This window comes from Podarcis tiliguerta, assembly GCF_965153285.1.
Source record: "Podarcis tiliguerta genome assembly, chromosome: 10".
Classification (NCBI taxonomy): Eukaryota; Metazoa; Chordata; class Lepidosauria; order Squamata; family Lacertidae; genus Podarcis; species Podarcis tiliguerta.
In genome coordinates, this window is record NC_139543.1 from 29241008 (window position 1) to 29262533 (window position 21526).

General features: G+C 42.9%; 1 protein-coding gene across 4 annotated transcripts in view; it reads left to right on the plus strand.

Moving 5' to 3' along the window:
* RASSF3 (Ras association domain family member 3) overlaps nucleotides 1-21254 on the plus strand; it is a 52011-nt gene extending 30757 nt beyond the window's left edge. For 3 of the 4 annotated variants that reach the window (XM_083400054.1, XM_083400055.1, XM_083400056.1), the window contains 4 exons: nucleotides 13235-13342; nucleotides 15376-15643; nucleotides 17380-17495; nucleotides 17742-21254. In XM_083400054.1, the coding sequence (XP_083256180.1) occupies nucleotides 13235-13342; nucleotides 15376-15643; nucleotides 17380-17495; nucleotides 17742-17891 (642 nt within the window). In that variant the 3' untranslated portion in view covers nucleotides 17892-21254. The remainder of the gene's footprint in view (nucleotides 1-13234; nucleotides 13343-15375; nucleotides 15644-17379; nucleotides 17496-17741) is intronic. The other variant, XR_014502122.1, reaches the window with a different exon arrangement.
* The last annotated feature ends 272 nt before the right edge of the window (nucleotides 21255-21526 follow it).

Sequence of the window (21526 nt, forward strand, 5' to 3'; positions counted from 1 at the left end):
GTGGAAGCTTTGTGAACTAGCAATACAGAATTCTGGTGAAACAAATAGAAATATGAGAGGGACAAAGTGGATTTTACCAAAGATTATTTCTCTTTTTAAGCATTGTGGACTAAGCTGATCTTTTCCTATTCCTTTAAACTTGGCATTTGATGCATCTGTGGGAGAGAGTTGTGTGTCAATCGCTGGAACTCCCACTTTGACTAAAACATGTTGATACTCCACTAGTCATGCAGAGAAAGTACAGTGGCCTTTAGTATTGTGTGGTTTCTTATAAAATCTTCAAAGCTGAGGATTTTGGTTTCTGTATATTATACTTCTCAGGTTAGAAGCCTCTCTTGAGTGTCTAATGTGGCGGAAAAAGTAAAAACAATAACAAGAATAAACATGATGACCACATAAAACAATGTGAAATACTAGGAACAGAAAATACGGTACTATAAAACAGATTAAACCCATATGTAGCATTTAGAATCTAAAAGACCTAGGCCTCCAAAATGACAGAGTGAGCTTTTCAGAGTGAGCTATGCTGATATTCTATACTTTCTTTGGTGCCTGACCTGAGTGATAAGGAGATTAGTGTCCTATCTTTAGTGTGGTACCATATTGGAAGTGCTCTGAGCTCTTGCAAAACTGCTTTATAAATATCTATTAAGCCCTACAATTAGTATTTGGCACAGATTGTTCATGTGGTCAGGAACTGGGGTCTAATAAACTGAGTAACTTAGAATCTGTGAGCATAATAAAGGTAAAGGGACCCTTGACCGTTAGGTCCAGTCATGGACGACTCTGGGGTTGTGGTGCTCATCTCGCCCTATAGGCCGAGGGAGCCGGTGTTTGTCTGCAGACAGCTTCCGGGTCATGTGGCCAGCATGACTAAGCCGCTTTTTGTGAACCAAAGCAGTGCACGAAAACGCCGTTTACCTTCCCGCTGGAGGGGTACCTATTTATCTACTTGCACTTTAACGTGCTTTCGAACTGCTAGGTTGGCAGGAGCTGGGACTGAGCAACGGGAGCTCACCCCGTCGCGGGGATTCGAACCGCCTACCTTCTGATCGGCAAGCCCTAGGCTCTGTGGTTTAGACCACAGCGCCACCCGCATCCCTTGTGAGCATAATACTTCTCCTTAAATATGTTGAGACCGGTGGAACCGTCTGCTTCCTCATTACTTTTATAACCGCTCTTTTTTGTTTAGGGAAGTTTTTAAATGTTTAATACTGTATTGTGTTTTTAATATTCAGTTGGGAGCCGCCCAGAGTGGCTGGGGAAACCCAGCCAGATGGGCAGGGTATAAATAAATTGTTGTTGTTGTTGTTGTTGTTGTTGTTATTACTACTACTATTATTCCTCTGTGGAGCTTAAGGGAGCATACATGGTTTCCGTTCTCCTCTTCCCCATTTTATCCTCACAACTACCCTGTAAGGTAGGTAAGGTAAGGTAATGGTCACCAAGTTCACCCAGTTGCTTCATGGCTGGGTGGGGTTTTGAAACCTGGCTTTCCAGGTCTTGGCCCAACATTTTAACCTCTAAACCACACTATTTCCTAACACTGATTCTACAACAAATATTTGAGGTTCAGTTTCTGAAAATCTGGAGTGGAGTTTTTTGTTGACTTTTTTTTAAAAAGTTTTTTTCTATTGATTTCCTCATTTAGAAAGCTGATTAGTTTCCTGGTAAGGGTCAAGACTATGGTTGGAATTGCTTGTGTATTGCCTCTCCTTCCTGTTATAGGCTCTGTTTCAGTTAGCTACTTTTGCTTTCATAGAAATCATAGGTCGTCTCAAGCTGTGAATTGTGGATCCCCTCGAAACCACAGTTCGATTTCAGTTTGGAGGGGATTGTGGAAACCACAACTTGTGGGTTTGGGTGTAATGGCAAAGGGCTTTCCATGGGATTTTTGTGCAAGGGGAGAAAGAAAGCAGACGTATGTACAGTGTAGAAGTCTATTGATCCAGTGCTAAACTCTGGATTGGCACTTGTGTATTTGTGAAGCAACCCAAAGTATGTCATCTATGCCCTCATTAGATTTGAAAGCCGCTTACAAAAGCACACGCCTTTGCGTTTGTTTGGTAACTAGCGTTTATAATTAAAGACTTGGTTTGTTCTCACCCGATCAGGTGTATGGCTACTTGACCCATACCTAGTGAGCCAGTCACATAATAGGTCATGTTCAACACACCAGTGCAAAATCTGTTGAAGGGGGATTGGCAGGGGGCATCTAGGGTGAACAGTGGCAGCAGCGCACATTGAATCATTCTGAGCATGTTGCCAAGTGAAAAGACCTTTGAGTCAAAATAGGCTCTGAGCTCCTCGCCTACCCAGGAGAGCAGCAGCAGCAAACTTAGTTTGTGGATTGTTAGTTTCATTGGGGGGGGGGGGGAATCGCCTTGTTTTGAGTACATACAATGAATTGTTTTTGTATTGCTTAAGGTACACAGAAGGCAGGGAGTTGTAGGGGCTCAAATGTTCTTAGTAAATAAGCAAACATGCCTCGCTCCTGCAGTTTGCGTGTCTGCATTTACCCTTTGAAGAAGGGGAGGGGCACATGGGCAATGAGGTCAAAGGAAGCAGCAAATAAAAGTCTCTCCACCCATCTGCTAGCACTTTAGTTGTACTTGCAGAGTTGGCACTGCGTATGGTTGGCATGTTTCCTTCTGTTTTATTTCCTGAGGCATCTCCCTCTTTCTCTTGGTCTTCTGAAGTTAAAACAAAGATAATTCTCAATTTAAGGCAGTTTGAGACTGGTATATTTTTCAGATTTGACAAAAAAAAAGAGGCGCTGTCTGTGCCTTCAGTGTAGGAATGCTGTCATAATGGCTCTGCTCCCATTTCACATGCGTTTGGGCTTCATGCTTTCAGCATTTCAACATGCTATCCTTATATACTGCGTGGGTTCACATTTAATAATATGGTATCCCACAGTTGAAGTAACCCAGCGTGCTTGTCCAAGATATGGGTGTTTTTACTAATTGAAATTGTATCTTTGTCCAATAATTGTGTCAGATTTCCTGGTATGGACATTTAGTGCGGTATTGCATTGTGTGTAGCCCCTTGGGGAGCTGGTTGCTTTGATGGCCTTGGACTCGGAACCAGAGGAGTCTCAATCCGCATCGGATCCTCTGCCTCAGGCAGCATCTGAACCGAGTCTGGGGCCTGGTTCTGAAGACCCCCAGTCTGCACAGGTTCCCCTGCAACAAGCACCAGCTGGGCCTAGTCAGGGGCCTGAGCCTGCCCTGGCTCCAGATGTGGGGATTACCTCGTTTCCCTCTACTGGGCAATCACGTGCAGCTGCTCCACTACCAGTTGGGTCAGGAGAGGCTGAGGCGGCCTCTGGGTCTAGTAACCAACCGACATCACCCAGTAACCAACCGACATCTCCCGAGCTGCAGAGAGAGAGACTCAGGTCTGAGAGAAGGAGAGACCTGAGTTCTTGCAGGAGGAGTACCCGCCTTCGGGTGAGACAGGGAGGTGAGTCACCAGGGGATCAGGACTGGCCGTTACCCTGTCAGAGAGATAAAAGGCTGCCGGACCCCGCCCCAGGTTGTGGGAGCAACATTGCTTCTTGCTGGAACCTGCCTGTTACCCTGTGCCTGACCTAGCCTGGTTTCCTGCCTTGGCCCTGTTGGACTGACTCCTCATGGAATCCTTGGATTTGGGACTGGACGTGGACCACGTTGCTCGGGTTAATTCCCGGGCCCAGCACAGTTGCAGTGCAAAAGCTAAATATTTAAGCATAGCATCTTGGCCAGGGGTAGACCATCTAAGGCCCATGGGCTACAAGTGGCCCACGGGGGTTGTTTAACCGGCCCCCGAGCCGCCCCCGAACTGACCTGCCCACTCGGTGAGTCGCTGCGCTAAACCAGCATAGGGCGGCACGGGGACTTCCGTGGTGCCAGAAATAGTGTCTGCGCATGCTCAGATGCAAAAAAAGTGTCTGTGCAGACGCCAGAAATCGCAGTCATGCGCGCTCCAGCCCAAGGAGGGATCTCTGCTGGAGTGAGCTGGCCCAGGCGAGGTGAACCTTGCCGACCCCTGATCTTGGCTCCGCTAAGATACCAGTTTTAACAGGCTGCTCTCTCAGATGACAGCAGCCGTTATTCTCTTAGGCTGTGGGAAAACAAGAGGTTGGACTCTCTTCCCCTATGGGGTTTTTAACTGATAATTTCTCTTCAAGGGCCCAAATTTGGCCCCGGAGCATCCCCCTGCTGTTACGTAACCATATCTTAGCTTGAATACCTCATTTCTGTTGTTGATTTTTCACTATGACAATTGATTGCACTGCATGCTTTTTCATCTTTCTTAGCTCCATTTGAATCTGGGTTTCAGATTAGATCATGAAAGTTTTGGTATCCCAGTGGAGCTCATTGCATTGCATATGAGTAGGTAGTTATACCAGGCACTGGCAAGGCAGCATGCCTCTAAATACCAAGTTGCTTGGAATCATGTGTTCTGTTTGTGGGCATCTGGTTGGCTATGGTGAGAACAGGTTCCTGGACTAGAATAGGCCTTTGGCCTATAAGATCCAGCAGAGATCTTATGTTCTTAACACCTTGATTTGTTCAGACAATTAAAATGCAATGCTGGTGTCTTTAAAAAGCTGCTAATCAGAGATTTTGGAATTCAGGCATCTGAAGAACTAATTTAAGGTTTCTGTTCCACATGCAGTTGTTGACTTGGAATGGCAGATCGCTGCACCATATAACGAAATTGCTGTTGAGAATGTCTTGGTTTGCAACGCTGCCTGGGGTTCTTTTTGTATTGAGAAACAAAAGCTCCAACACTCTGTATACATGCAGAACTAGTTCTGTGACAGTTGTGGATCTTGACTTGGCCTGTAGGAGTAGTAGTAATAATTTCCTTTTTTAAGTGGAATTATACAAATAATACATTTTAGAGCTCCTGTATGTTATCAATCAGTTTTAAATGGTTATACTTATAGTGCAGGAGGGGTGGTTCTGTTTCTAAAAGGGTGTGTGTGTGTGTGTGTGTGTTCGCGCACCCTGAGTTTTGCAGTTCACAATTTTTGTCTACAGAAAGACACTGCAGTATCATTTCGGGATGGATAAAGCAAACCATATTAAAATTAAAAAAAAATCCATCTATTGCTCTGTGGAAATTTCTGCTTCAAACTCCTGTTTCATTTTTCAAAGTAATGTCTCTAATTCGTGTATTGGAAGAACAGGATCTAAAAATAGGATGGCACTTGCCATTATTTGTAATTAAGGATTATGGAAAATACTCTTACTTGAAGCTAAACAGAGAAGGCAAGTTCATTTTTTAAATAAGAAATGAGTGACTCACATTAGATTAAAGTTGCATTGAAAGAGGTTGCTTTTTTTTAAAAAAAAAAAGACTACAATAGTCATAGTTAGCAAAGTGGTACCTTTTTAGTAGAAGAAGCTAAGTAAATTGTAGGGACAGGCTCTCATCAGGATTTGGACTGGGATTTTGTCAAGTTGCTGTTGATCAACATGATTATTATTATTCATTAGCAAGGTTTTTTTAAAAGTATTTTTTTGCTAAAATATAGAATGGACTCTAGACTGCTGGGAAAGTTTTCAGGAGAAGAACTTTGTATGTTTGATGTTGGCATAAGTGCTAAAATTACTATCACTAGCGCTTCTACATATTTCAACTCTGAGATATCCACAGTACAGTGGTGCCTCGCAAGACGAAAAGAATCTGTTCCGCGAGTCTTTTCATCTTGCGGTTTTTTCGTCTTGCGAAGCAAGCCCATTGACGGATTAGCGCTATTAGCGCTATTGGCACTTTAAGGGCTAAAAATGGCTTTTAAGCCTTGGGGGATTAGCGGTTTTGCCGCTAAAATGCTTTTAGCAGCTTAGCGATTCAAAATAAGGGGTTTTGGAGCAAAAAAAAACCAACTCAAAATTTTTCGTCAGTTTTCGTCTTGCGAAGCAAGCCCATAGGGAAATTTGTCTTGCGAAGCGCCTCTGCAGACGGAAAACCCTTTTGTCTTGCGGGTTTTCCGTCTTGCGAGGCATTCGTCTTGCGGGGCACCACTGTACCGTAATTGTTTTAAGCTTGGCAGAATACTGTTTACATTCCATTTGCTCTTGCAGCACTTTTTCTATGTTTTGATTAAAAATGCATTTTTTCTCTATACACAATCCCATTTCTGATTGTGCTCTTTTATATCTGCTCTTTTAATGTTGTGATCCCTGGTGTGTATTAGAACCTAATAGTACAACTAAATCTGAAGATGTTTTACTGCTCAGAAATAATGTTATCAATGGGATTGCTCCATTATCAATAGGCAAGTGCAGGGTTCAGAACGCCCATTGTTCTAATCTAGGCGCATTTTGCGACAGGGAATTTCATTAGTGCTAGCGGTTTCTGAGCTCTGGGCGTAGTACTGTGCCTAAGATTTCAGTTTAAAACTGCAGAGTGGAAGATGTCAGGGTCGATCCTGGTGCATAGGCATCCTTACTTGGTCGTAAGTGATTGATAGCCAGTTGCAAAATGTGCTTGGCACTTGACTAATTTCAAACACTGGCATGGTCATTGGTCCAAGATGCTTGAATTGGCACATCTGGAGAGTACCTGGTTGTGGAAGGCTAGTTTAGGGGGTGTTGGTGATGAGACAGAAGGATGACATTGTATTTGGTAATAGTATAAAACAGGCATAGGCAAACTCTGCCCTCCAGATGTTTTGGGATTACAACTCCCATCATTCCTATCTAACAGGACCAGTGGTCAGGGATGATGGGAGTTGTAGTCCCAAAACATCTGGAGGGCCGAGGTTGAGGAAGCCTGGTATAGAACAACCTTCTTGTGTTACCATTGAAGGAGTGAACGTGAACTTCTACATGGGTTCCCCTCCCTTGAGATGGATAAACATGGAAATTAATCGATAGTCCTTGGTGGTATAAAAGAGTTGTGTGTAATGTTTTCTGGGTGCTTCTGTCCCAAGACCTTAAAATTCCAACAGCATACTTTTTATTCTGATTTCTCAGTAGATTATACAGTATTTTTGAAATCACATTATGATTTTGAGGTGCTGTTGAATAATACGAAGTGAGCACACAAGGCTGGATGAATGGAATTCTCAGCTGATGAGCCAAGAATGGTCACTCACTTCCTGACATGCTCGGAATTGTTTGCTAAAAATGGAACACTCTCAAGGTACAGAGTCAAGATCCATGAACTTCCTAGTGCAAAAGGTTTCACTAGTGGCAATGTATGCAATGGAATGCTAGATCAGATGGAACATAACTATCTCACCTGGGGCTCAGCCAGCTGAGCTACGACAAGGATAAGTCCCCAAGGAGGGACCAGAGAGGGAGGGACTTAGGCTGGATGCTTAGCCTAAGTCATGTGACCTGATGACCTGGCATATAACACTACAGTGGTACCTCCAGTTGCAGATGGGATCCGTACCGGAGCTCCAGTCGGATCCTGAGGTGTTCGTAACCGGAGGTGCTTGTTCGGTGCGCGGCACAGTAGAGCAATTCTGCGCATGCGCGCATGGCGAAACCTGGAAAAATACTTCCGGGTTTGTTGCGTGTGTATTCCGAAGCATATGTAACCAGGTACCACTGTATTTTAAAAGCTAATTTTCTCCCGTCCAGGATTAGGCAGAGCAGCAGGTTAGGATCTAGTGAAACTTTGGCTTTTCGTGCATAGGATTGCTACCTAAGTTGCTGACATCTAATTTGAAATTCTTTCTAAAAGAGCAGTAGCACCTATGATTTAGAAAAAAAATAGTGAGAAGACACAAAGCAAAGATAATGACGGAAAGAAATTAAAAACTAATATTTAAAACTCCACTGTTCTTTAAACCAGTATTTCTGGATATATTGTTGAGAACTGATTATTTTGATTGGTGGAAAGAATATTCTTGTTTTATCAAATCTTGATAAATGGGTGGTTTTTTTTTTAAAGACTTCTTTTATTATTCCACTCAAGGCAGAATAGTGTTGTGCTATTGTGAGCTTTATGGCATTTTTACCTTGAAATCTTAAAAATTGTCTTAAAGGATGGGTGGAGCAGCAAATGTCCCTGTGACTGTGATTTCCTGAGCTTACAAACAGGGAAGCTGCTGTTGAAAAAGGAAGAAAGTGTTTGAACCTTGAATTACAAAGTCAACGCACATTATTCCCTGCACTCTTAAGAACAAAGCCACTCTCGCTGTGCTTCCTAATGGCCTCTTTCCGGAGCTAGTAGAATAACTTGTTTATTTACAATCTGATCCAGTGGCTTGTGTCCAAAAAGCAATGTGTGTGCATGCGCATGTGTGGTTTTGTTTTTCTTCCAGTGCAGTTCAAAGAGCATCCTTTTTCGTTCAAGGTGAGTTAAATGCATCCAATTGCTGCTTATTTGGCAATGCAGGTTTCATTCCTGCTGGTGCCTGTAAATACTATTTAAAGCTGATATTTAACCCCCCCCCCAATTTATTTAAAAGTATTTCTAATCCTCCCTGCATTGCAGAGGAACCCCAAGGTTGGCAGCAAGGTGGGGGCTAAGTAATGCAGCCCTTGGGTGGGGGGTGACCCAGACACCACATGGTTGGTACCAGAGCAGATACACGGAGAAGATTACTGGGAATCAGAATCCCAGGTAAATGAGGCAGGAATCACACACAGCGATTTCAGCTCAGGATTGGTGCATTGTCCTCACTGTGCACAATGACTTGAGCAGAGGTAGCGTTTTTCAGCCCCTTTTGGATTTTCCAAAATACAGTGGTACCTCAGGTTAAGTACTTAATTCGTTCCAGAGGTCAGTTCTTAACCTGAAACTGTTCTTAACCTGAAGCACCACTTTAGCTAATGGGACTTCCTGCTGCTGCTGCGCCGCTGGAGCATGTTTTCTGTTCTCATCCTGAAGCAAAGTTATTAACCAGAGGTACTATTTCTGGGTTAGCAGAGTCTGTAACCTGAAGCATATGTAACCTGAAGCGTATGTAATACAGGTACCACTGTATTTTCTGTTTTAGCTTGTACAGTGGTACTTCTGGTTCCATATTCTTCAGGTTCCATACGCTTCAGGTTACAGACTCTGCTAACCCAGAAATAGTACCTCTGGTGAAGAACTTTGCTTCAGGATGAGAACAGAAATCGCGCGGCTGCAACCGGAGGCCCCATTAGCTAAAGTGGTGCTTCATATTAAGAACAGTTTCAGGTTAAGAACGGACCTCCGGAACGAATTAAGTACGTAACCAGAGGTACCACTGTAGAAGACAATTTAGAGCACGTTGACATAGTCATAGTTGCATAACAACGGTATGCAGAGAAGAAAAGCTTGTATCAGAATCTGTGCATAATCACGGGGATTGTTTCAGATGAGCACTGTTGTTTTCAGGGTGGTAGTCTGAGGAAACATGGGACTCTCAAGAGGGGAAGTTGATGATCTTGCTTAGAGATGCGCCATGTATGGTTTTGTAAGCAACAGGTGAGTGTGCAGGGCTGGGCGATACCTGGTTTTCAGTGTTGCGATATATCTCCAGCTTAAACATCTTGATATGCCGATATATCACGATGTCTGAAATAAGGGTGGAGCTATGCGGAGGCATTGGCCGGCTTCACGGTTTTCCCTGCATTGTGATTTTTTTCATAGCGCATGCACACCCACCCATGATTTGCAATATATGGCCAGGTCAAAAACTATGAAACCGATATCACGATATGGACTTCAAGCAATATACTGTATTGATATATCACCCAGCCCTATTAGTGTGCTATGGAAGTGTTAGTAGGGTGTCTCATTGAATAACATAGAAGAACATCTGGCCCTGCTGCAGCCAGACCGGATCCCCTCTCCTCCTGTGGTGGGAAGGAAAGATGTTGGCTATTCTGTTTTGCGAGCATTTGGCTCCTGGTGTATCTTCTGTACTTCATAAATGTTAGCTGCTTTGAGGACTCTGGTAAAAAAGCAGGATGTGAATGTACTAAGTCAGTAAACATCCTTGTGAAAGTCTCAAGTGTTGTGCTGCACCTCAGCCAACGTGGTTTAGTGGATGGGGGATTCATTGCTTCGTTTGCGGGGGGCAGGTCTCTCTCAGACACCGCTATCTTAAAATGTCTGCTACCCTGAATCTTAGTAAAATGTGATGAAAACAGTTTCAGAGTTCTAGTCCAGGTTCATTCTCTCTCTCTCTCTCTCTCTCCCAGTAACAAAATACCAACTGGCAAATTATTTCTTTACATACCAAGTTCCAAGTTTTCTCATTCTTTTTACAAAATGACACAAGGTCACATGGGCCTGTATGAAAAGTATATTTCATCAAAACAAATCCTTTATTCCATTGTAAATGGATGGGTAACCTGCTGTGCCTTTTGCTGTAAATCAAGTGCCAGGAATCTAAATGCTATTCTTGCAGCTTCAAACTTTAAACAACCTACTCTGTTTAGAACTGGGTTGTGTGCCAGCAGTTAAAGCACAACCATATAGGGTATGGCAGAACTTGTGGTTTTGGAGCGAGAGCATGATAAACGTGATCAGTTACTTTAGTATCGCAAGTACATATAAGTCTCTCGTATTCATACTCTCTCACATACACAGGCACACACAAATAAATTGTGTTATATTTTTGGCTCTTTTTATGGTTCGGTTTTCTGCAGTAGCAGAAACTTGCAAGCTAGTTTGCACAAAAGAAGGTGCAATAGCAGCCGCCTGGCCTTCCCACAGGGTCACAAAAGTAACTTGCACATAAACAGGTTTTGATAACTGGTGTGCGTGTGCCTGTGTGCCGCCGGAGCACAATTTCTGTTCTTATCCTGAAGCAAAGTTCTTAACCTGAAGCACTATTTCTGGGTTAGCAGAGTCTGTAACCTGAAGCATATGTAACCCGAAGCGTATGTAACCTGAGGTACCACTGTATGTTACGCCCTTATTCGTCAATTGCTAGATAAGCAGAGCTTTTGGTATTCTCAGTATTTCATGTTCCTAATGCTTTTGGGGGGGGCACAGGTGGCGCTGTGGGTTAAACCACAGAGCCTAGGACGTGCCGATCAGAAGGTCGGTGGTTTGAATCCCCGTGACGGGGTGAGCTCCCGTTGCTCGGTCCCTGCTCCTGCCAACCTAGCAGTTCGAAAGCACGTCAAAGTGCAAGTAGATAAATAGGTACCACTCCGGCGGGAAGGTAAACAACGTTTCCGTGCGCTGCTCTGGTTCGCCAGAAGCAGCTTAGTCATGCTTACTCATGCTGGCCACATGACCCGGAAGCTGTACTCCAGCTCCCTCGGCCAATAAAGCGAAACAAGCGCCGCAATCCCAAGAGTCTGTCACGACTGGACCTAATGGTCAAGGGTCCCTTTACATTTTAATGCTTTTTAGATCAACCTGCTCAGTTGGTTAGAGCATGCCAAGGTTGCAGCTTTGATCCCTCTATAGGACAGCTGCATGTTCCTGCATTGCTGGGGTTCGGACTAGATGATCCTCCACAATTCTATGATTCTTTGATAGGGTCTTGATACACACCCAGCAGCTTAAGTGGAAGCTTTCTGTTTGGGGGAGTAAAGGCCTAGTAACCATTCCTGGGTATCTTCTGAGTATTTTGATCCTGTGTTAGATACGCCTGACGAGACGACTTTCAAGTGAAGGCAATTAAATAGACGTTTCAGTTCACTAAAGTTGAGAGCTGCAATAATTTCAGGCTATATATGGTGTGTTCGTGCAAATAATGGAAGTGTATTAATAGCACCAGTTTTCCATATGGGTTGAGAGCAAATGTCCTTTGAAAGATATCCTGCGCTTAAGGAACATATTTGTATTGGACTGTAAAAATCAATATGCCACTTGGAGAAAGCTGTTTTGGGATAATAACTTAATTTTTTTACAACAAGGTTAAAACTAACCAATGGAAATCTAGTAAGGCCTAAGCTTCTCTCCCCATTAAATAGTAGCTCTTCACATTGCTTTTGGGTTATGTGTTGGCCATGGTCAAATTGGGGTGAGGAAAATATACCCTTCCTCGTTTAAGGATTAATCTTCATTTCAAGAATGGTTCAGTTGGGGTGCTTGTCTGTTAAAGGTTTCCCCCCCCCCCTGTCAATTCCTTGAGAATCATTTTTATAACGTCTTCAGTTTGTGCCCAAGAAACTTAGGGGCATTTGCTCACCCTGTGAGCTTTGTAGCTAAATGGGGATTAGAACTGGGCATTAGGAATTCTGTCTCTTCTTCTCCCTGCCCCCCCCAATTTCCAGATACTTCTGCACCACATTAGCTCTCTGCCTAACAGCTGTCACCCAACATTAAATGATTCAAAGTAAATCAGTCGCTACATGCTCAAACTCTGCATGGCTTCAGAGAGACGTATCATGAAATAAGATACACCAGCAATAAAAAATTTTTTTGCATGCAAATAGTGGACAAGTGAACACAATTGGATTTGGGCATGCTTTGTTTCAAAGTGGTTCTCTTAAGTGCGCTACTTTTGCTGGTGCTTTGTATTGTGCAATGTGAATATTGCAGTACATTGATTTCAGATTTCTTTGGATGAGACAGAAGAGTCTCCCCATACCATTTCTGCATCTTGTCCAAAGCCCATAAATTCATTTTCTAGTCTGGTAGGGAGTCAGACAACATGGGAACATGATGATTAGATATGTGAGTGACTTGTTATTCCACTTTCTGGGTACGAATCCACTTGGTGTCCCTAGGCTTGAGGTTCATTTGGATGCTTCCTTTTAACCAACTAGCAAAGGAGGCATATTTTGCTGATTTCTCTCTGCAGGAAATCTCAGGAGCTGATTTTCAGGGATGCTAGGGAATTCAGGGGAGTGAAGGAATCTGCGGAACGCCCGCTACATGGTCCTTTTGTGAGCATAAGGGCATCAATTCGATTCCACTTGCTGCCTGCTCCTAAGCCATTCATTGAAAGCTAAAGGTTGATTCCACTATGTACATTGGTAGTGTATGGAATGTGACAGTCGCATCCACACCAGACCTTCAAAGCGCTACTATACCACTTTAAGAGCCATGGACAATTTTGGGAACTGTAATCTACGGATCTCATAGAGCTACAAATCCCAGCGCCCATCAGAAACTACCACTTCCAACAATTCTCTATGACTCTTACAGTGACACAATAGTGCTTTAAATGCATGGTGGATATGTGACCTAATATGGAACACATACATTTACATTAAAACTTTTGTACATCAGCTCTCGTTTTTAAAACCTCTAGTTCAGTAGCTAGAAATGTTCAATAAATATTAAGTAGTAGTATACAGTATATATTTTTGGTATCTTTAAAACTGTCAAATCTCTTTTGCTTTAGGATGTTCAGAAAGAGCGAGAAGCTCACACGTATCTTACCAAAGAAGCAATCAAGGAAAAAGTCCAGACGTACAATTCAGATGTCACTGACAAGCTAAAGATGACATTGGTAAGACTTTGTGTAAAGGTTTGTTTTTTTTAAAGTTTTGGTAGTTTAAAGGGGTGCATGGCGGCAACATCAAATCACCACTATATGCTTTGAGTATATGGACTTGGACAAAGTATATTTATTATCATATTACTTACTTCATTTTTTGACATTCTCTGTATTTGTATTTGTATATTCCTAAACACTATACAGCAGAATGGTGCTACCTTATTGGTTTGCAGTCAAAGAGAGGAAAATAAAAACAGGCAAATTCAGCATATGCCTTAGTTAAATCCAGCATCTCATGGAACTACCTTTGAAGGATCTTCAAAAGTTCCAGTTGATTTAGTATGCAGGAGCAAGGATGCTAGTGGGATCATGTGTCACCTGTTTGTTTCTGGGCACAAGGCAATGTTTTGAAAATTAACCCTCTAAAGTCCTACAACAGGGGCAGAGAATGGGATCTGGCTGGCAGGCCAAATCCTGAGCTCCCCTACCCTTCTCAGGGCCATTTTGACAGGCCCTAACAATCAAGGTAGGGACACGGGTGGCGCTGTGGGTTAAATCACAGAGCCTAGGACTTCCCGATCAGAAGGTCGGCAGTTCGAATCCCCGTGACGGGGTGAGCTCCCGTTGCTCAGTCCCTGCTCCTGCCCACGTAGCAGTTCGAAAGCACGTCAAAGTGCAAGTAGATAAATAGGTACCACTCCAGCGGGAAGGTAAATGGCGTTTCCGTGCACTGCTCTGGTTCACCAGAAGCAGCTTAGTCATGCTGGCCACATGACCTGGAAGCTGTATGCCAGCTCCCTCGGCCAGTAAAGCGAGATGAGCGCCGCAACCCCAGAGTCGGCCACAACTGGACCTAATGGTTAGGGGTCCCTTTACCTTTAACAATCAAGGTGACCCAACAAGCCATACTTTGAGAGCAAACTCTGCTTTGTGTAAGGATTGGTAGTGCAGCAGATCTCAGCAGGCCTTGCTGTAGGCCTCAGTCAACTGATTGGCATTCATGGCAAGCTCACTCGCAGAGGAAGATCTTTTGTATTGCCAGCTTGAATTCAAAGGAGGAATCTGGGGTGTGCTTCTAATTTGTCTTCATTTTAGCTGTGGCTTGAAATTCCCATGTGCTTGACATCATAGATGCTATCAAGCATAGGAAAGATGTTTGTGCTTTGCCTCCCTCCAAGACCTGGCGGACCTAATTTGATCTGCGGCCTGGCAGTTCCCACCTTTGCCCTAAAAGGCTTGGGCCCAGGTTACCTAAAGAACACACGGCCTTAACATCTGGTGGAGGGGCCTTTCTCTACTTTTCATCTATGATGGAAGCAGAGTTGAGTGTGACTTTCAATGGCCGCATTCCATTTTACAGTGGTATCTCGGGTTACATACGCTTCAGGTTACACACTCCGCTGACCCAGAAATAGTTCTTCAGGTTAAGAACTTTGCTTCAGGATATAAACAGAAATCGGGCTCCGGCAGCGCAGCGGCAGCAGGAGGCCCCATTAGCTAAAGTGGTGCTTCAGGTTAAGAACAGGTTCAGGTTAAGAATGGACCTCCGGAACGAATTAAGTACTTAACCCGAGGTACCACTGTATATCCGCTTGCCCCACAAAACCTGGGTGGCTCCCTTTCTTGCTGGCTAGTAAAGACTTTGAAAGAAATTATATGCCAGACTTTTGCCATACGTGGCAGGATGGCAGATAAGTTTCCCTCAGCCCCTCTGAGTTGGTTTTCATGTTATCATAGAATCATAGAATTGGAAAAGGACCCTGAGGATTTTCCAGCCCAACTCCCTGCAGTACAGGAATATACAGCTGTCCCACATGGGGATCAAACTTGCAACTCAAATTCAGCACCGTGCTCTAGCCAACTGAGCTATGTCTGCATCCGTTTGTGTTGTGTTGGGGTTTTTATGTTTTTGTTGAGACATTGTGATGTGGATGCATTAGAAAAGGGGGGGGGGGAGCAAAAATGGATGTACGGAACTGTATCTGATCCTTGAGCTTCTGCTTATTTTGAAAGAACTAATCCTATAGTTTTTGTGTGTATTCTAGCACTCCAGCGGAGTATACACCGGCTTCATCAAAGTTCAGATGGAACTGTGCAGGCCCATCACGGTACGGGCTCCTGTGAGTCCTGGGAAGCATGTCAACAACAACTCGGAGACAGCTTTTTGCTTGCCAAACGGCTACACAAACACCCTTCACATCAGCAGCACTAACACTGTTCGTGAAGTTATTGAAGCTTTGCTCAAGAAGTTCATGGTGGCTGATAACCCTGCCAAGTTTGCGCTTTATAAACGTTGTCACAAGGAAGATCAAGGTATGCTTCTAAATCTTCTGAATGATCATATAGTCACTCTGTACTCTTAAGACTTGGGGAAGAGGGCTCCCCGGTTTGAAGTCCCATCTAGCAGAGGTTTTCAACCATTTTGGGTCTACGGTTCCCTTGACCAACTACGTTCTTTCTGCGGCACCCCTGTGGGGCTCAGGGGCCCAGTTTTGTCACCCCTCGCCTGCAGAGCCGCCAGCCCCTCAGCCCTTTTCGAACACACTCCCTTGTGGAGTGTTCCCTCAGCCTCGTCTCCTCTCCTCTCTCCTTAGGAGTTGTCTGGGCAGCTGCAGCTGCCAGCCCTGGTCTCTGAGCTGCCCCTCCTCTGCCCCAAAGAGAGGTGCCTCCTCCCACTGCCCCACAGGGGCCTGGGAAGCACCCCCTGGCCAGCCCTAGAAGCACCATTCACCTGTGGAACTTGCAGCCAGGGCTGCTGCAACAAAAAGCTGTTCAAGCCTTGGGGAGGCAGAGATGAAAGAGGCATCAGAAGAAGGAAGGAGGGACAGAGTTGCCAGTGGCACCCCTGACCATCATTCAAGGCACCCCATGGGGCCATGGCACACTGGTTGAAAACCACTGCCATCTAGTGATAGCGGTTTCGCGCGCTATGCAAAAATCACAATATGGGGAAAACTATGAAGCCAGCCCATGCCTGATGCCTCTACAAACTCCATCCTTATTTCAGACATCGTGATATATCAGTTTATCACAAAGTTTAGCTGGTGATATATCACAATGTTGAAAACCAAGTATCACCTGGCCCTATTGAGGACACTAGAGTTTGTTGGAAAATACTTAGATTTATTGAGCTTGATGGATTTTACTGCAGAGGGCTGTAGTACGTAAGAAGTCACAGCAAAAAGGTTTCTACTAAGGCAGAATTGTCATTAGATACACAACCCATAGATTCACTCCAAACACTGTTTAGATCCAGCCACATTGCACTACTGTATAGGCCGACCTGTTTACATCTAAATACTAGGCCTACTAAACACAACATGCACTTGTATCATGTTTTGAAAATACAGTACCATCTTTCTGTTTAGGTGGTGTACGAATTGAAAAGGCACATAAATAATATTGTCTAATAAAATCGCATACATTTGCTACAAGACTCTTAAACGAGCAAGCAAGGGAGCCATAAACCAGAACCATAAAAGATATAAAGAACTGAGTGCTGGTTTAAGTCAGCCTTTCTTATCTTCCTTCTGAAAGTGCATAAATGTTCTTGCTTTTGAAAAAGGCTTTGGAAATGGTTCTTGCTACCCTTGCTGTTGGGCCACCACTGAGAAGGCTATCTTCTCTGAATGCAAAATTGCTTCACATGCCAAACAGAAGCAAGATTTCATTCCAGTGCTTAGGAATGTTCATCTGGCAAAAGTGGTCCCTTAGATATACTTGAGTCTTGGCTGTAAAATAAAGTGGTTGGGTTTTTTTTACCACAATTTGCAGGAAACTGATTGCATATACACTTGTCAGTTTTGTATATTCTGAATATGTTTAAGTTTGGGTGTTTTGCTTAGTGTTTCCTTTTTTGCTTTAGCAGTTGTCATTGTTGCTGTGCCTCACGTAATGAACTTTGCTCATAATTCTCAGTTTGTGCAGCAACATTTGAGGTGGGGGGGGCGGTCTTTTGTGTGTATGTTGATCTAGTTCTAGTCCTAGTTCAGCAGAAATTCTGTATGCATATTTACTCCCCACCCCTTTTAATCTCACACTTTTTTCAGTGTATATGTGCAAGCTCTCAGAAATTGAACACCCCCTTTATTTGCGGTTGGTGGCAGGCCCAAGGACAGACATGCTGAGTTTTGTTCTCCGTGAGCATGAAACTGGAGAGTTTTTGGTAAGTTGGCAGCTCTGTTTATAGCATCAAACAGCTTGGAGGGGTTCTTGAGGGTTTCCAAGTCCTACTTTTTTCCATTGCCAGGATTTTGGGCTATTTCCCAATTGATGTTTGTCAAGTGTACTACTCTCAGGCTCTTTTGTAGACCAGAGAAGGACCTGTTTTGATATCAGTTAAAATCCAGTCTGTAATTTTAAGATTTTTTAATAATCTACATACTTTTGTAATCCCCTTTCCCCTCCACAGTGGGAAGCTTTTAGTGTTCCTGAACTACAGAACTTCTTGCGTATACTGGACAAGGAAGAAGATGAGCAGCTGCAAATCTTACAAAGACGCTACGCAGCATACAGAGACAAACTTGAAGAAGCCCTTGGTGGAGTCTGGAAACCAGGTTAAAATGGGGCCAAAGAACACTCAGGAAAAACTGCAAATTACCAAATATTGCATAGCATGCCAACCCCCAGAGCAAGAGCAAGAGTACCTGTGTCATTAAAACATATGACCCTTTTTTGTTATCATAGAGGTGGTTCTGTAAATTTGACATACTTTTACATCTTGCAGGTAGCAGCAAAGGGAATTTGCAATATTTGCAGACCTGTGTTGTGTGCATACTTCACGAGTCTTTTCAAGATTGCATCATGCTAACTGTGATTGTATGATGAATCTGTTTTCAAAGACCCTGTGAAACACAAGACATTATGTGCTTTAATTATAATTTGTAGCTTTTAAAACTTAAAGGGGTGTGCAAGTTAGATTTTATTATAAATCTCAGCTCGGTTTAGAATAAGGATTAGCACACTATTTGATACCAAAATTGATTTTTGCACTACCTTTCTTCTGATATTTTTGAAATACGTATTATTTTTATTTGTAGAAGGGATGAACAATTGTGTCCCAAATGTTATGCAGAAGATGTTGAAGTAGTCTGAGTTGGAGAAGGTAGAGGGGAAGTAGAAAAGAAGGTGAGAGAGGAGAGAAGTGAGAATGTTGGAACAGGAGAAAAGTTGGTCAGCGTGTTGTAAAGACGGTTGAGTGTTTATGCTGATTAGTATTACTGAAATTAATATATTCAGATGCTATTATTGAGAGAGAATTTACTAAATATAGTAAAAGCGGAATTGCATAGAGGCTGTGTGCGACCAGCAACACACTTTAGTCACAGTCTTGCATGTGCTGTTAAAATACACTCAGATTCTTGGTTGAGGTTTTCATTAGTAAAAACAGCTTTTAAGGAATTAATCCACAACTGTTGCAATGCTGAAAGGTGCAGTTGCCTTGATCTCACCACAAAACTTCGTACCTTTGCGTAGAAAGAGGCAAAATAGTGCCATTCTCCTGGTTTTATTTAAAAACTCGAGGAAGAAAGAAAATCCTTCTGAATTAAGTAGGCTAGAAGGACAAGTAGCTTTGCGCTGTGAGAAACCTGAGCTATATCTGGTTTGGTTTCTGTGTTTAAACTATACAAGTTTTGAAAAACTGGCTAGGATTCTGTAAGCTGCTGAACCATGGTAAATAATTGGAAGAGGAAGAATTTTGTGTTTTGACTGTAACTGCATTTTCCTCCAGAACTATTTTTATCTAAAGTATGTAAGGTGTAAATGAAATCAAAGAAATGGGTGTGCAATTCAAACCTTTATATAAATGTATCAAAAGACTTTCAAGTTTATATTTGCGGCCACCCAGAGGGAAAAAAGATATTGGTTTGGAGTAATAATTTATATAATTTAAGGAATCGTGAGCAGCAACCATCCCCCCTCCCTTTGAATTATTTGGGCATTAATTTTGAAATTTCTGAGTAATATCTGCCAGTTGCTGACACCTGGTGGGGATTATATGCAACTCCAAGACATATGTTCTCTTGGGAAAGTGTGCCTTTTATTGTTTTTAAAACTTTGGCTGCTTATTCCCCTCAAAATATTGAGGTTTGAGGGAGAGGTTCTAATCTCAGACTTGCCAAGACAATCTTGATATATTAAATGGTTAGCAATAACTTAAAAGTAGAATTAGGTATCAATCAAAGGCATATCTTGCTGGAGTTTTTATTATTATTTCATGTGTAATACTGTAGTGCTTTGTGTGTGTCTTACTGTTTTTTATCAAAGACCTAATCAAGAGTCACATAGGGTAGTGGGGGAAGGTTATGCGTTGAACATCAGTTTTGGAATTATTTTTCTACAAATGTGTCACATTATCGGAAAGGTTTAGGTGTTAACTGCTTCTATGTGCCAGCCACCCAGAAGCCTTTGCCCTTTGTTGAGGGAAGTGTTAACATTTAAATGCTTCTTATAGCACACATGTTGGCCAGTCGTGTGCAAGGGTATACACCCTGCCAGGGACACACTGCTAACTGGAAGAGAGTGTATACTTTGCGCACAGTGGCGCAATCCTCTTAGCAAGATGCATCAAACATGGCTTCTGCATAAAGCATTGTCACAGAAAGAGATTTTTCACTAAAGCCAAAAGTTAATCACTGAGCCCTTTCTGCTAAAATTAGGGGTGCAGAGGCTAGCGCCACCCCGCAAAAAACAACAACGGTGGTGACCCCCCCGCTCACTTTTTTTGCTCCTTCCACTGCATTTTCATTTATTTTTCCCATTTCTGAGTGCTGTTGCTTTGTTTCAAAACGGCAGCTTTTTTTTACAGCGGTTCTCAACCTGTGGGTCCCCAGATGTTGTTGGACTACAACTCCCATCATCCCTGAGCTCTGGCCTTGCTAGCCAGGAGTGGTGGGAGTTGTAGTTCAACATCTGGGGACCCACAGGTTGGGAAAGGCTTCACCTGTCTTGAAGCCAGATCGGAGTGACGGCAGGAGGGCCCTGCTTCCTGCTTCCACTCTGGTTGTCTTCCTGGGTTAAGAAGTCAGTGGAGTAAGGGAAGAAAGCTCCATTTCCCACCCCCATTTTGGCCTCAGAACGGACACCATCAGAGCTAGGAAGCAGTATATCCTGTATGCAGTGGAAGAAACGCCATCGGCAAGGAGAGTGAACATGCTGCTGGCAAGTCAGGAGAAAACCCCACCCTTGTTTGTGTTTGTATTCTCATGTGCACAGTTCCAAAATGGCTGCCCAACTTGGATGTGGTAAACTGGGGAAGAGGAGTGCATTTTGGCTTAGCTCTTTGCTCATGCCTTGCGTCTGGGAGCAGCTGAATTCTAAACTGGCCTTTGGAGTCACTTAATTCTATTGAAACTCATAAAAAGTTGATGTTTGGAATTTTAATATTAATCAGGTTGCTCAAAATTTAAATACTGTATTTCAGTCTAGAAATGACAATCTATAAGTATGTGAATCTTAATTGTTATTTTTACTTGAACTTTGTGTTTTCCTTACCCCTGCATCTTCTCTTGGTGTGTTTTATGAACTGCAGGAATAACAAAATTTATATTCCAAGCAGTCTCAAGCTGAAAGCACACTGGTTACTACAGGTGTTTTGTTTTTGTTTTTTTTATAAAACCCAAAGCTTCAAAGAATAGGTCAACATTGATCCAAAGATAGGGTTTTTTTTGGTAGGCTTTAATTTTGTTTTCTTGTCAGGTTCTTAATCTGTCAAAGATGCATTGCAAACTGTTCTATGTTTTGACTTTGGTAGTAGCTGACTGGAGGGTGATGTGGAAAACACTGAAAAAAGGTTTTCTTTTTTTAAAAAACAAACTTGTACTATTTATTTTGAATTTTTTTTTAATAGGGAAGCCTTAATGATTCCCTTTGAAGTTGTTATAGCAAGTTGTAATTCCATCATTAAAGCTAAAGTTGACACCGATATGGATGCTTTCATTGTTTCATTATTGGTTTAAATTTATAGTACATCCAACTACAAGTTAATGGCAACAATCTTTGCTGACTTGATAGGACTTCGCAACAGCAGTATCGTGAATCGGCACCAGGCATCTGACACCAGCTAAATTTCCCTCAATATCTCCCAAGGGTGAGGGGTACAATATTTACATTATTTTTGTTGTTCTTATAGTTATACATCTACATGCCAGAGATGGATAGTGACTTTCTCAGGACACAAAATTCTGCTATGTTCAA